The 15,679-nt window shown below is 47.0% G+C and overlaps 1 protein-coding gene across 4 annotated transcripts in view; it reads left to right on the forward strand.

Annotated features, from left to right (window-relative positions):
- Positions 1 to 12,758, forward strand: part of RGSL1 (regulator of G protein signaling like 1) — a 60,391-nt gene extending 47,633 nt beyond the window's left edge. For 2 of the 4 annotated variants that reach the window (XM_061383403.1, XM_061383405.1), the window contains 6 exons: positions 615 to 753; positions 995 to 1,119; positions 3,982 to 4,091; positions 9,471 to 9,563; positions 10,592 to 10,658; positions 11,779 to 12,758. In XM_061383403.1, coding sequence (XP_061239387.1) covers positions 615 to 753; positions 995 to 1,119; positions 3,982 to 4,091; positions 9,471 to 9,563; positions 10,592 to 10,658; positions 11,779 to 11,815 — 571 coding nt within the window. In that variant the 3' untranslated portion in view covers positions 11,816 to 12,758. Of the gene's footprint in view, positions 1 to 614; positions 754 to 994; positions 1,120 to 3,981; positions 4,092 to 9,333; positions 9,564 to 9,841; positions 10,474 to 10,591; positions 10,659 to 11,778 lie in introns of those variants that run through there. The other 2 variants (XM_061383404.1, XM_061383406.1) reach the window with 2 other exon arrangements.
- The last annotated feature ends 2,921 nt before the right edge of the window (positions 12,759 to 15,679 follow it).

Raw genomic sequence — 15,679 nt, forward strand, 5'->3', positions numbered from 1 at the left:
CTGCTAGAAGACAAAAAGTAGTTGCTGCCAGGGGCTGGAGGAAAGGCGAAATGGGAGTTAGTGTTTGTTGTGTATGGAGTTTTAGTTTGGGAAAATGAAAACAGTTCTGGAGTCAGTTGATGGTGATGATTTCACAGTTTATATGGATGTACTTAATGTCACTGACCTCTACACTTAAAAATGATTAAACTGGAAATCTTATGTCCTGCATATTTTACTATAACAAAAAAAAATTAAGGAAAGGAATATGTTGCTTCAGAGAGTGGTGGTAATTGTGAGAGGGTCAGCACAGGAGGGGAAAAAATAGCAAGATAACACTTAGCTCTTGAAATAGTTGCAGGCAAAACCGATGAAAGCTCCAGGACGGGTAAAGAAGGGAGGATGGGATAAATAAAGGAGCTTGCAGTGAAGAAATATACTTGAAGAAGCACTTGGCATAACCTGTGACATGTGGTAGGTGCTCAACATTTGCCAATGGATGAATTATGATTGAATGAATGACCTGGCTCAGGACTAGCTCTTATGTTTTTAGGACAGAAATAGATCTGGGCCAGAAACACTGTTTAATTTTGCTTTTTCTCCTTGCTGATTTCCTCTTTACTACTTCTTTTTAGATTTAATGATTTGGTGAGTTCAGCTCGTGTGCTACAAGTCAATCGGGCATACAACGAAAATGATGTGATCCTAATGAAGTCCAAAATTAGTATCATCCTAAAGCTGTACCTGCATGCAGATGTCCCTCCACGGCTGAGAGTAAGGAGGACCCCCACTCCTCTCTGGCCTTTTGCCAAGAAGCATTGGCCCCTACAAGAATCCTGAAAGCTTTCATAAGGCACCTCCTAAGTCTGGGTCAACCCGATGACCTTTACCTAGCAGTCCCATTAAAAACTTCTGCCTTTGGGGAGGGGATGGTCTTAAAAGTCCTGAGGTCCAAAAGAGGTTTCCTGCCTTCCCTGGAACCTCTGCCAGTGACAGGCTCCCACTCTGCGGGTAGGTGAACATCTCTGATGCCCAGAAGGACGCGATCCTTACTGCCATTTCAGACGGCCGCCTGGATCGGAGCATCTTCCACGGGGCCATTATGTCTGTCTTCCCCATCATCATGTACTTCTGGAAAAGGTAACTCCTCCCTTCATCTGAGGACCATGAGGTCAGAAAAACACACTTGACTTCTGAGAGACCTTTCTGTCTTCCTCTAGCCCTCTGTTTCAGTTTCTACTTTCGTGGGAACTACAGTGGTATATCCTTCTCCTGCTCACCCACTCTATCCCTCACACTGAACACTGAGTCAGAGGGTGGAAGGCCATGCAAGGGGTGGGTAACTGGCTCCCCCCTCTCTTCTGGGCTTGCTTGGAAGAGGTGTTAGGTTTCTTAGGTTTCGGGGTTTCGGTTCCTCACCTAAAGATGAGGGTACGTGTGTGCTCAGTTGCTTCAGTCGTGTCTGACTCTTTGCCACCCCATGGACTGCAGCCCATCAGGCTCCTCTGTCCATGGGAATTCTCAAGGCAAGAATACTGGAGTAGATTGCCATTTCCTCCTCCAGGGGATCTGCCCGACCCAGGTGTCGAACTTGCGTCTCTTACATCTCCTGCATTGGCAAGCAGGTTCTTTACCATTATCCCCACCTGGGAAAGCCCCAAGGATGAGAGTGGACTGCAAGTACTTGGGGGGTAAATTCTGTCAAGACTAACACAATTGTATTTGTGCTTAAGGAGTCTCATGGAGGCAGTAACCAGAAAACCTTTGCTCTGTTAGGCTGAAATCCCATAATTATCACTAGGGGCACGACTATTAGATATTTCCATTTTCAAAGGAGATGGACAATCAGATTTGCATGCCATATCTCTCAAGATTAAAGTAGCAAATGTGGCCATTAACTCAAAGTGAAAACATGGTGAGGAATCTGTGAAGGTCAAAATACAAACATTAAACTAACCAAACGGCTGCGTGACAGATACAACGTGAGGCCCACTGCTTTCAGAACCTACTTGTCATGGCTTGGGCTGAGAGACTAGCCCAGGTCCTCACAGTCTTCCCAGCCAGTTATTAACTCCTGTGATCTACTCCAGCTCCAGCTCATGCCATCAACATAGTGACAGGCAGTACCCTAGGGGATAGTGACCAGAGGACAGCTGGCTGAAATGTTCCCAGACCAGGCTGATTTGGACATTTAGACTATTTTGTGATTCTGACTCCTAAGGGTTCCCCTCTCCTACAAAAAAAATTTTTTTTTGTTTATTAAGATAGAAGTAAAGGTTGTTTACACTTCCCTTGTAGCTCAGTCAGTAAAGAATCTCCCTGCAATGCAGGAGGCCTGGATTCAGTCACTGAGTCAGGAAGATCCCCTGGAGAAGGGAATGGCTCCACTTCAATATTCTTGCCTGGAGAATCCCATGGACAGAGGAGCCTGGCAGGCTATAGTCCATGGGGTCATAATAGTTGGACATGACTCAGCGACTAAACCACAGGTTGTTTACCCATCATCAGCCTTTACTTTAAAATCACCAAGATAATAAATTATTTAATGTAGAATTAAAAAAATACAAAAATCTAAGATCAAGATAATCAGTTTAGCCTTTTATTTTTTATTATCATTATTTGTGTATGTCCATACCACATGGCATGCAGAATCTTAGTTCCTCGACCAGGGATCGAACCTGTACCCCTTGCAGTGAAAGCACAGAATCTTAACCATTAGACCAACAGGGAAGCTCCCAGGTTAGCCTTTTGAACACCAATTTTTATCTAGCACTTAAATCTAAACTTGATTCTAGTTCTCCAAACCAGGACTCAATGGAAACTCATCCTGAAACTTTCCAGACATTTAGAAGCCCCTGAGAAATACACGCTGTTCCTGGTTGGAGTCCGCGCTCAGCTCTTCCTCAGACCTATTGAGGAAGTCCAGAGGCGCTTCAGGCAGGCTTCGAATCCCTAATCCTCGTGGAGCCGGTTCTTTACTTCCTTTCCTGTGCACTTACAAAGAGTTTCGTGTTGTGCAAACTGTGTTCATGCACTTTACCCCAGACAGCCTCTCATCAACGCTGTGAGGTGGGTGGGGCAAAGTCTTACTGTCACTATTTTATAGATGAGGAAACTGAGGTTCAGAGTGATTAAGGGACTCGCCCAGGATCACTTGGTAAGTAAAACCAGGACTAGAAGCCAGGTCTCTTGGTCTCTTAAGCACCATAAAGAACGCATTTGTGGCGTAGTGGGTGGTTCATGATGAAAGGGACACCCAGTTCAGTAAGTGGAATGGGAAAAACCAACTGTGAATGAACAGAGTACCATTCAGGGAGGACGAGGAAGGGTGGAGGTCAAGACATCAAGACTGACCTCCAAGAGGTCGCCATCCAAGGGCAGGCTGACAGACAGCAAAGGGTTAGAGGCCATGGAGGAAGGGTGGGGAATGTTCCAGGGTTTCTAGGGACCGAGAGTTCCCAGGTTGCAGTGAGTCTACATGAGGAACCAGGGTCTACTCCAGGGAAAGGACTCTGGGGAATGAGCTGAGGGGATCACAGCCCCCAGTTAAGGGACAGATTGGAAACTAAGAATCAGGCCCCTGGAGGAGGCCAGTCAGACATTCTGACTGTTCCAGGTAGGGTTATAGATAGTGATTTCACCCCGCCCCCACCCGCATCCACCCCCGCCCCAGTCTAAGGCTAAAGTCAGCATCCCAGCAGTTAGCCCCACCCAGGCCTCAGTGCTGCACATTCTTTACAGACTCCATTCACTGGTGACTCCAGAAGGAAGTCCTAACATCCCACCCAGGCCAGGCATTCCCTGGAGCCGGGCCTGGACAAAGAGGCGGCCTCAGAGGGCCTCTGGCAGGCAGCACTCTGAGGCCCAGGGCTCTCCTCCTCTCCGTAGGACACGACCCCCTCTCTGTGAGGACTGGTCCCCACCCACTTCCTCTGTGCTCAGTGGTCCAGCCCCTTCAGTGGGTAGTTTTCTCTCTGTGACCCGAAGCCATTTTTCTCACAGGTTTTGTGCCTGGAAGGCAATCCAGTCTTACTTCCAGTACATGGGAAAGAAGTTCAAGGACGTAATAATTTCTCCCAGACCTGTGTACAAGTACCCTCCTTGGAGTGGAGGTAAGCTTCACTGTGACCCGCAGCCCCGTTCTCTAGCAGACGAGACTCATGGAGGGAGAGCAAAGCCCAGAAGGACCAGCTCTAAGACTTCACAAAGGGCATTTGTTGGGGGGCAGCCATCTTATCAACTTGGCCCTCAGAGAAGCATTAACACCTTATTTTATCTGTGGCTCTCAGTGCTAGCAAAAGGGTACCCCACCCACACACTGCTCCCCGGCAGTATCTCCCGGGGTGCCTCTGGGGACATAGGTCTCAGACTCTGGTCAGTAACAGAGGTGGCAAGCTACTTCACTACCACGGATGAAGGTTCCTGCTCCAACTGTCTCCATCCAGCCCTACCATTTGAAAGAGCAAAAGTCTTAGTCACTCAGTTGTGTCCAATGCTTTGTGACCCCATGGACTGTAGCCCACCTGGATCCTCTGTCCATGGGATGCTCTAGGCAAGAAGACTTCAGTGGACTGCCATGCCCTCCTAGGGGATCTTCCTGACCCAAGGATCAAACCTGGGTCTCCCACATTGCTGGCAGATCTTTTACTGTCTGAGCCACCAGGGAAGCAAATCTATTTTATAGTGCTCAGTCAGTTCAGCCGCTCAGTCGTGTCCAACTCTTTGTGACCCCATGAATCACAGCATGCCAGGCCTCCCTATCCATCACCATCTCCTGGAGTTCACTCAAACTCACGTTCATTGAGTCGGTGATGCCATCCAGCCATCTCATCCTCTGTCATCCCCTTTTCCTCCTGCCCCCAGTCCTTCCCAGCATCAGAGTCTTTTCCAATGAATCAACTCCTCATGAGGTGGCCAAAGTACTGGAGTTTCAGCTTTAGCATCATTCCTTCCAAAGAACACCAGGGCTGATCTCCTTTAGAATGGACTGGTTGGATCTCCTTGCAGTCCAAGGGACTCTCAAGAGTCTTCTCCAACACCACAGTTCAAAAGCATCAATTCTTCGGCGCTCAGCTTTCTTCACAGTCCAACTCTCACATCCATACATGACCACTGGAAAAACCATAGCCTTGACTAGATGGACCTTTGTTTGCAAAGTAATGTCTCTGCTTTTGAATATGCTATCTAGGTTAGTCGTAACTTTTCTCCCAAGGAGTAAGCGTCTTTTAATTTCATGGCTGCAATCACCATCTGCAGTGATTTTGGAGCCCAGAAAAATAAAGTCTGACACTGTTTCCACTGTTTCCTCATCTATTTCCCATGAAGTGATGGGACTGGATGCCATGATGTTCGTTTTCTGAATGTTGAGCTTTAAGCCAACTTTTTCACTCTCCTCTTTCACCTTCATCAAGAGGCTTTTTAGTTCCTCTTCACTTTCTGCCATAAGGGTGGTGTCATCTGCATATCTGAGGTTACTGATATTTCTCCCGGCAATCTTGATTCCAGCTTGTGCTTCTTTCAGCCCAGTGTTTCTCATGATGTACTCTGCATAGAAGTTAAATAAGCAGGGGGACAGTATACAGCCTTGATGTACTCCTTTTCCTATTTGGAACCAGTCTGTTGTTCCATGTCCAGTTCTAACTGTTGCTTCCTGACCTGCATACAGGTTTCTCAAGAGGCAGGTCAAGGTGGTCTGATATTCCCATCTCTTTAGAATTTTCCACAGTTCAATGTGATCCACACAGGCAAAGGCTTTGGCATAGTCAATAAAGCAGAAATAGATGTTTTTTTGGAACTCTCTTGCTTTTTTGATGATCCAGCGGATGTTGGCAATTTGATCTCTGGTTCCTCTGCCTTTTCTAAAACCAGCTTGAACATCTGGAAGTTCATGGTTCACGTATTGTTTAAGCCTGGCTTGGAGAATTTTGAGCATTACTTTACTAGCCTGTGAGATGAGTACAATTGTGTGGTAGTTTGAGCATTCTTTGCCTTTCTTTAGGATTGGAATGAAAACTGACCTTTTCCAGTCCTGTGGCCACTGCTGAGTTTTCCAAATTTGCTGACATATTGAGTGCAGCACTTTCACATCATCTTTCAGAATTTGAAAGAGCTCAACTGGAATTCCATCACCTCCACTAGCTTTGTTCATAGTGATGCTTTCTAAGGCCCACTTGACTTCACATTCCAGGATGTCTGGCTCTAGGTCAGTGATTACACCATTGTGATTATCTTGGTTGTGAAGATATTTTTTGTACAGTTCTTCTGTGTATTCTTGCCACCTCTTCTTAATATCTTCTGCTTCTGTTAGGTCCATACCATTTCTGTGCTTTATCAAGCCCATCTTTGCATGAAATGTTCCCTTGGTATCTCTAATTTTCTTGAAGATATCTCTAATCTTTCCCATTCTGTTGCTTTCCTCTATTTCTTTGCACTGATCGCTGAGAAAGGCTTTCTTATCTCTTCTTGCTATTCTTTGGAACTCTGCATTCAGATGCTTATATCTTTCCTTTTCTCCTTTGCTTTTCACTTCTCTTCTTTTCACAGCTATTTGTAAGGCCTCCCCAGACAGCCATTTTGCTTTTTTGCATTACTTTTCAATGGGGATGGTCTTGATCACTGTCTCTTGTACAATGTCACGAACCTCATTCCATAGTTCATCAGGCACTCTATCTATCAGATCTAGTCTCTTAAATCTATTTCTTACTTCCAGTGTATAATCATAAGGAATTTGATTTAGGTCATTCCTGAATGGTCTAGTGGTTTTCCCTACTTTCTTCAATTTAAGTCTGAATTTGGCAATAAGGAGCTCATGATCTGAGCCACAGTCAGCTCCTGGTCTATTTTTGGTGACTGTATAGAACTTCTCCATCTTTGGCTGCAAAGAATATAATCAGTCTGATTTCGGTGTTGACCATCTGGTGATGTCCATGTGTAGAGTCTTCTCTTGTGTTGTTGGAAGGAGGTGTTTGCTATGACCAATGCGTTCTCTTGGCAAAACTCTATTAGCCTTTGCCCTGCTTCATTCCATATTCCAAGGCCAAATTTGCCTGTTACTCTAGGTGTTTCTTGACTTCCTACTTTTGCATTCCAGTCCCCTATAATGAAAAGGACATCTTTTTTGGGTGTTAGTTCTAAAAGGTCTTGTAGGTCTTCATAGAACCGTTCAACTTCAGCTTCTTCAGCGTTACTGGTTGGGGCATAGACTTGGATTACTGTGATATTGAATGATTTGCCTTGGAAACGGACAGAGATCATGCTGTCGTTTTTGAGATTGCATCCAAATACTGCATTTCAGACTCTTTTGTTGACCATGATGGCCACTCCATTTCTTCTGAGGGATTCCTGCCCGCAGTAGTAGATATAATGGTCATCTGAGTTAAATTCACCCATTCCAGTCCATTTTAGTTCACTGATTCCTAGAATGTCGACGTTCACTCTTGCCATCTCTTGTTTGACCACTTCCAATTTGCCTTGATTCATGGACCTGACATTCCAGGTTCCTATGCAATATTGCTCTTTACAGCATTGGACCTTGCTTCTATCACCAGTCACATCCACAGATGGGTATTGTTTTTGCTTTAGCTCCATCCCTTCATTCTTTCTAGAGTTATTTCTCCACTGATCTCCAGTAGCATATTGGGCACCTACCGACCTGGGGAGTTCCTCTTTCAGTATCCTATCATTTTGCCTTTTTCATTCTGTTCATGGGGTTCTCAAGGCAAGAATACTAAAGTGGTATTCCCTTCTCCAGTGGACCACATTCTGTCAGACCTTTCCACCATGACCTGCACATCTTGGGTGGCCCCACACGGTATGGCTTAGTTTCATTGAGTTAGACAAGGCTGTGGTCCTAGTGTGATTAGATTGACTAGTTTTCTGTGAGTATGGTTTCAGTGTGTCTGCCCTCTGATGCCTTCTTGCAACACCTACCATCTTACTTGGGTTTCTCTTACCTTGGACGTGGGGTATCTCTTCATGGCTGCTCCAGCAAAGCACAGCCACTGCTCCTTACCTTGGATGAGGGGTATCTCCTCACCGCCGCCCCTCCTAACCTTGAAGGTGGAGTAGCTCCTCTCAGCCCTCCTGCACCTGTGCAGCCACCGCTCCTTGGACGTGGGGTTGTTCCACTCGGCTTCCACCCCTGACCTCGGTCGGGCATGGGGCATAGTGTTAAGTAAGAAAATTAGGAAGTGGAGGCAGAGTATGATTTTAGCATGGTAAATATATATAAATATGTATTTATATAATTTTTATGAAACACAGGAAAGAATTTAGAAATACAGTATCAATAGAATTATCTCTGGGTAGTGTGATTATGAGAGGCTTATACAGTTATTATTAACATATATTAATCAATAAATATATACATATGTATGTTTTCTTAATGCAGAGCAGTTAAACTCAGCCCCTTCCCAGATACCTACTGTGAGATCAGTACTTGAGCCAAAAAGGGAATTTTAAAGAGAGGGAGGAGGGTTCACAGGGAAGTGCCTGGCGAAGGGTAAGGCTGGATGTCTCTGCAGTAGAAATTTTGGGAAACAAAGATAACAGATCTGAGAACTGTACCAGCATCAGGACAAAACACAGAGACAGGACAAGAAACTTAAAAATGGCCGCTAACCATCCTGAGACAGCAGGAGCTGAGTGTCCTGTCGTTTCAGCTCAAAGCCGCCCCATTCTCACGTCCACTTCCCCAGATACCCACCCCTGCCCCTATCCCATCCCCCACAAACAAGCACCCCACCTGCTTCCTGGAGTGCAAACAAGGGTCCTTGAGACCTCAGTCCATCTCTGGCTGACCCCCCAAATGGTAAGGGAAGCAAGGCTGGCTGGTGTGGAGTGTCCTACCCCTCTGAGAGTGTCCTCACCTTAGTCCGAAACACACCATCTACCTCTCCCGCTGCAGTCACCCCAAGGGTCAATGAATATTGCTCATCATCCTTGTCTCAGCAGACGGAAGTGTCACATCAGCAGACGGAAATCAGCAATCTATTTAGGATGTGGGGCAAAATGTCCCTGGGGGTGCAAGGGCTTATTGGGGATGCCAGTGGGGGTAGCGGAGGAGAGGAGCAGTGACAGAAAAAGGAGAGGGAAGGGGGCAGGCAGGAAGGGCAAATGCTGCTCACTCGGAAGAGCCAGAAAGTGTCCCTTAGGAGTGGTCCCAGAGCGTCCAGCCTTTGGCTCCCTTCCTCCTGCTGAGTTCCCAGGAAACAAATGCCCAAATCTTTTCAGAAGTCTGAAGAGGGCAGCAGGGCACCTTGAGCTAAGGGTCAGGCCACCTGGGTTCTCAGCCTGGAGAGTCCTGGGCCATCTTGCTTCCCTGTCTCAGCCTCACGCCCCCGATCTCCGTTGCAGAGGTGGTGGAGGTGGAGGTAGTGTTCTATGACTCACATCCTGTAATCTGAAGAATGGCACACAGGGCCTCTCTTGCTGACGTATGCAGACTTACTCTGTTGGGCACCACTGTGCTGTGTGCCCCTTCTTCCTTCCAGGAGACCAAGCCATCCTCAGATTCACCTTGTGCAGAGGCATTGAGTGGTTGCGGCCTCAACCCCGGGATGCGGCAGGAAGTTCAGTCCAAAACTGTGAGTTGGAGGTGGAAGTCCACTGCTCATTTAGAGGGTGATGGGAAGGCCAAGTCTCCTTACTGACCAGGAAGAGACCAAGACCCCCAAAATGGGAAGTGACTGCCAGTCACAAGGGATGGGGGTGAGAACCAGGTCTCCTGACCACCCTTCCAGGGCTCCATGCACAGCTCTCATTTGAATAATTATATCTTCCTGATGATGGCTCCTGGTATAGGCCCTTGAAGGGGAATGCCTTAAGCTTCTCTGTCTCTCTCCTGGCTGTCGACCATTTCCAGGCGTGGTGTGTGATCTTTATTAAGAGACAATAGTAACATCCCAATGGGAACATTTTCGTCCCACTGAGAGTACCTGCTGACTGAAACAGGACCTCCACCCCACACCATCTACTTTCCAGAGGCTCCTGCTACTGATCTTCTTATCCCTGTAATAAACTCTCTGGCTCTAGCTTCACATTTTGGGGTCCTTGTTATATCCTTTTTTCTTCCCCATCTTCAGCCTCGAGCCAATTCCACCCCCAAGCACTAAACCTGCCTCTGTGGTCTACATGGTCTCTCCCAACCAGCCTTTCCTTTCTATCCCAGTTGTCAGCATTTGTTTCCAGGTTGGGAGATACTGCTTCTCTGCTTCCCAAAGGCATGAGGTGCCAGCTTCCCCTACCTGCTTGTCCGTTTATGTCCCCTTGTTGCTTAATGAGGGAGGCAGCTACAGAACATTCCCATGATCTGTAAAATCCAAACAGCCCTAAAGTCTTGTGATTCTAGTGCTCCTCTGGCAGATTAATCTCCTTATTTTACTTCCTTGGATCTATGAGGTTGGCATCATGACCTCTGCATCCAAATGAAATGTCTCCTAAGACAAAAAATATATATATCGTAGCCCAGAAATGAGGCTCCTAAATGTCCCTGGAGCACCACTGCTTCCCCCTCCCTTTCCCGACTCCTTCCCTGGAGGCTGTCCTGGAATGACCTTCCGATGAGTGCCTGTGCCATTAGTGCTGATGTGTTTTTCTCTGTGTTTGTCTTTAGCTTCATCTAGCATCTTTACTCAGTCAAGACATGCGATCTCTGCCATGCAGCTGTGTCCTGTCCCAGGGTAGGCATGAACTGGAAGTCCTCTTCTTTGGTCCAGAAGAAGTTGCTTTGTCCAAGTATACGATGGGAGAGGGGGGAGAAACCTAGCTCCACATCCCGACACCCCTTGGCATACAGAACCAAGAAGTTGAGCCTCTCAAGAGGCTTATAGTCAGGCTAGTGAGGGAAGGGTTTCTCTATGGGTTGTTGCCCACCTCCATCAAAACGGACACTTTTAAGAAAATGGAGCCCCTGACCCACCTCCCAGTAGAATGCTATTGTTGGGGGAAGTGTCGCACATGATCTTTTGTTGCTGGCTGCCCTAATACTCTGGGGGCTTCCCAGGTGGTACTAGTGGGTAAAGCCCTCACCTGCCTTGCAGGAGAGGTAAGAGACATGAGTTTGATCCCTGGATTGGGAAGATCCCATGGAGGAGGGCATGGTAACCTACTCTAGTATTCTTGCCTGAAGAACTCCCATGGACAGAGGAGCCTGGCAGGCTACAGTCCATAGGGTCGCAAAGAGTGGGACTTGACTGAAGCAACATAGCACACTAATACTCCAGTCCTCCGGAGTACAATGTATAAGACAGGAAAGAAGAGCTATTCTTCTGCATGGCCAGATATTGCAATAAGGATGGAGAGGATTTGAGACTGTCAAAATCTGATTTAGCCTAATTCACTTCTGTACAAGCATCAGAGCAGGACTGATGGTAAGTTAGGGCTATAGGAGAATCCCTAGGGGCGTCATGGAAACAGTGCCAAAGAGCTACTGGAAGGTCAAGTTTATAGACAGTAGGCTCTATGAATGGCAGGCCTGGCTTCTCACCAGCCATCCCACCTTCTCAGATCTGCTGCTAGTCCAACAGGGGCTTGGAGCTGCCCAAGTATCATTTGCTGGTTGCTGGTGCCTGGAAGACAAGCCAGAAACTTGGGGGCTCTTTGCACAGAAAGGCAATGGGTTGCTTCAGAGTTACAAGTTCTTAAAGAGGAAGATGAGGATAAGAATGCTGGGGGTAAAAGGGTATCAGTTTTGGCCATCACCTCACTTAAAGGGGAGGACAGCAACCAACCAGCAGAGAGTACAGTGCTAGTTACCTCAATGCCACTGTGATAACTGGCCACTCTTCTCTCTTCCTTCAGACCAAAATTACCCAGCACCAAAAAGGAGAGGAAGTAATCAAGTCAGACCCCAACAGAGGCACATCATCTCTCAGAAGCCTCCTCCCACTGACAGAACCTTTTCTGGTCAGAAATGAAATGCCCTGACGCCATCTGCCCCCGGAAAGATCAGTGGGGGAGCGGCCTGGATATGGCGGGACCAGACTGCAGTGGCTAAGATGGGAGTGGAGAGAAGCACCTCTGCCCCCAATCCCATCCCGTCCTGGAGTCAGAGACAGTCTTTCCATGGTGGGTGTGCAACAGAACACCTACCCTCAGGGTCTGGACACCTGTTGCACTCTGCAGCCACATGGCCTTGAGCAAATCCTTGACACAAGGTGGTTGAAGAATCCCAGGAGACCTATGTGCAGATGGCATTAAACACTCTAGGAAGCAAGGTACTGTTTTATCAGATCATATCTTTTGTTGTGAGGATCCTCCCATTCGGACAATGACTCACACCCCTGTTGTCTCAGCAGATCCTCAAACCCTGTGAGTGACCATGTCTGAGATCATTAATTTTTAAATAGATGAAGAACTGGCACACAGAGACGGTAAATGAATTCAGAGTCTGGACCAGAACACATCACTTCCGATTCTCTGGCCAGTTCTCATTGCATGGTGACCATCTGCACAGCTTTCTACACCAAAGGAAGAGTTCTTCCCTGGAATTCTGTCCATTTGCCAAATTAATCAATAAAGAGACTCAGGGAAATGTCTAGCCTATAAGCCAAATTACTGTCATCAGGGTGGCCAGGCCCATTTTCTGTCCTTTGAAGACAGCTGGGAGCAAAATGGGTCAGAATATCCTAAATAAGCCCTCCACGTGGCTCTTTGATTCCATGGGTTGCGGGACAAGGAAAAACTAGAAAGCTTATTGGAGAATCTGGTCTAATTTCCAAACAAAGTATCCTGCTATGCTGATGACCTTTATTCCCTAGACTTTTCTTAAGATGGTAAGTGTTGAGATGTGAGGACAGCAGGGCTCATGCCCACCCAGGACTGTAGGATCATCTGGGTGGGGCTGTGACTATGACGGGTCCAGGAACACTGTAGGCGAATATGCCTAGGGCGGGTCTGGATAGAGGCAAGGGGTGGGGAGCCTCTTGGGCGCTGGGACAAAGTCCAGCAGAGCAAGCATCCAACATGAGGGGATCCAGAGGAAGGGAGTAAGGCCTCCTCCTCCCCAAACAGAGCCAGGGCTCCAGAAAAGGACTTTAGTTAACAGAAGCAGCAGAGGGCATGAGACAGAATGCCAGTTCCCAAAACTCAGGCAAGAAACTAAGGCAAGATGCCAGGAAAAGGATGAAGAGCCCTGTTACTGAAACTGAGGTGCCAGGAATGAGCTTGGTCCAAAAGAACAGGAATCAGAACGTGGAACCAGAGAAGATGTCAGGTCAGCAGCAAGGCGACGGATGAGGATCTAATAAAATGCCAACTCAGGGCTGTTGCCTGCCTACCCTTGCAGTGGCCTGAGGCAAGGCTGGATCCATAGGCTGGCAGTAAGTGGGTCCCACTGAAGGAAAAGAAAGGTTGTTCAGTGGGTCATTCAAAACTGTGATCTTTGCTTGTTTTTCACTTCTCTTTCTCTCTCTGCATGCTCACTCATAGGTGTATTCATGCACAGGTGTGCAAGCATCTGCAAACATGTTATTTAAAAGGCCGCATGGCACTTAGGAGGACCAGTCTGAGTAGGAAAAAACTGTACTCTTTCATTGAGTCTCACTGACTGCTTCTGGTTGCTTCAGAGATCCCTGAAGTGAGAGAATAAGAAACTTCAGATCCTCAGAGATCTGGTGTTAGAGATAATACCAGAAGTAGATAAATGTCCCAAAGTCAATCACCTGTAGAATTCAAGTGGGTCATGTAAGAGGGTAAAGTAACCCCCAAGGGATAACAAGGTGGTAGAGCCTGTGATGAGCTCAAAGGGGACATTGACAATCAGCTCGAGCTGCCAACCCAGTGCTGTCAGAGTTCTTTACTTGGGAAAAAATGAAAGAAAGAAAAGGAAGGAGAAAGTGAAAGAGGGAGAGAAGGAAGAGGGGGAGAAAGGGGGAAGGAAGGAAAAAGAAAAATAAAAAAGAATGAGATGTCTAGAATTTTTATAACATGTGCAGGGTAAGCAAAACCTGGATGTGGGCAAGCTTGGTCCACAGCCCAGTGAGCTGCAGTTTTTGCTTTGAGCTATTGCTTTTTCTGTGAAATTATGTTTGGGTCCTGGGTCATCAGAATGGAGAAAGAGATGTCCCCACAATAGACCTACAGGGGCCACGGACCTCTAAGGAAAGGGCTGAGGCAGAAGAGACAGGTAAGGAAGCTGGCCTACTCTTGTCCCTTGTATTCTTTTTAATTAATTAATTTACTGTGCTGAATCTTAGTTGCCTCGGGCAGGATCTTTAGTTGCGGCATGCAGACTTTAGTTATTGCTTGTGAGGTCTAGTTCCCTGACCAGGCATCGAGCCTGGACCCCCTGCATTGGGAATGTGGAGTCTTAGCCACTGGACCATCAGGGAAATCCCTTGTATTTGTTTTCTGTTGCTACCATAATGAATGATTGGAAACTTAGTGGCTTAAAACAACATCAAATTATTACCTTACAGTTGTGAAGGTAACAAGTCTGACCTAGGACTCATGGGGCTAATATCAAGGTGTGCAGGACTGCATTCCTTTATAGAAGCTCTATGGATGGATCCACGTCCTTGCTAGTTCAGGTTGTTGGGAGAATCCAGTCCCTGTGATTGGAGACTAAGGTCTTGTTTCCTTGCTGACTGTCAGGCTTTCTTTGCCCAGTTGAAAAAGCCTCAGCTCCTTAGTGGCAGACACAAGACCGCTGACAACTCGACCACAGGCTAGGTTTCCACATTCATCTCTTGCCCCTCCTGCTCATGAACTCCAACCTCCAGCAACACGATTATCTAAAATGACCTTCCCTTTCTTCTCCACTGGGTGATAAGAGACATCACAGCGCTGACATCTTCTGATTATCTCCTTTCTCCTTTTACCCTTCTGTTTCTGCAACAGTTTCCCCCCACTTCTCAGAGATACCTGTTTGTGTATGGGCTTCCCAGGAGGCGCTAATGGTAAAGAATCCCCCTGCAAATGCAGGAGACGTAAGAGACGTGGGTTCAATCCCTGGGCCAGGAAGATCTCCTGGAGGAGGAGATGATAACCCACTCCAGTATCCTTGCCTGGAGAATCCCATGGACAGAGGAGCCAAGCGGGCTACAGTCCATGGGGTCGCACAGAGTGAGACATGACTGAAGTGACTTAACATGCATGTCTGTGCCTCGCTTACTAGACTATATACTTTTATAGGGCAGAGACCATGTCCTGTTGTTCTTCATACCTCCAACACCTAGCACAGTAATGCATGTAATAGCTGCGCCGTCAATACACATTGAAAGCATTTGTAAGCGAACTGTGCTGGGCACTGAGAATGGAGTGGAGAAAACAGAATATGCAGTTCACGGCTGCCCTGACCTTACAGCCAATTACGCTGACCTCACAGTCCATTAGAGTAGATGGTGCTGTTGACCAGAAAATCGAATTAGTAATCAATACAATTGTGACCAGCACAACAAAGAAGAAATATCCAAATTTCCTTATGAAACATTTTCATATTCCAGTAATGCTTGATGCTTTCAGAACTTTCTGTTTTTTAAAGGAAGCTCATATAACCCATTCAGACTAAAGGCTGACAGAAAGAAACAGAGCAAAAGAGCCCGAGAGAGATCTGTCTTCCACCTTCCGGAAGCTTTTCAGTTCTGTGGGCCTAGAAGTGATATAAATCGGCCCTCTTTCTGTAGCAGTAGTCCATCATCATGAGTGGCTCCAAATGACCCAGGTGTCACTGCAGAAGAGAGGCGCTCTCCTGTGTAGCACC

This window comes from Bos javanicus, chromosome 16 (assembly GCF_032452875.1).
Source record: "Bos javanicus breed banteng chromosome 16, ARS-OSU_banteng_1.0, whole genome shotgun sequence".
Classification (NCBI taxonomy): domain Eukaryota; kingdom Metazoa; phylum Chordata; class Mammalia; order Artiodactyla; family Bovidae; genus Bos; species Bos javanicus.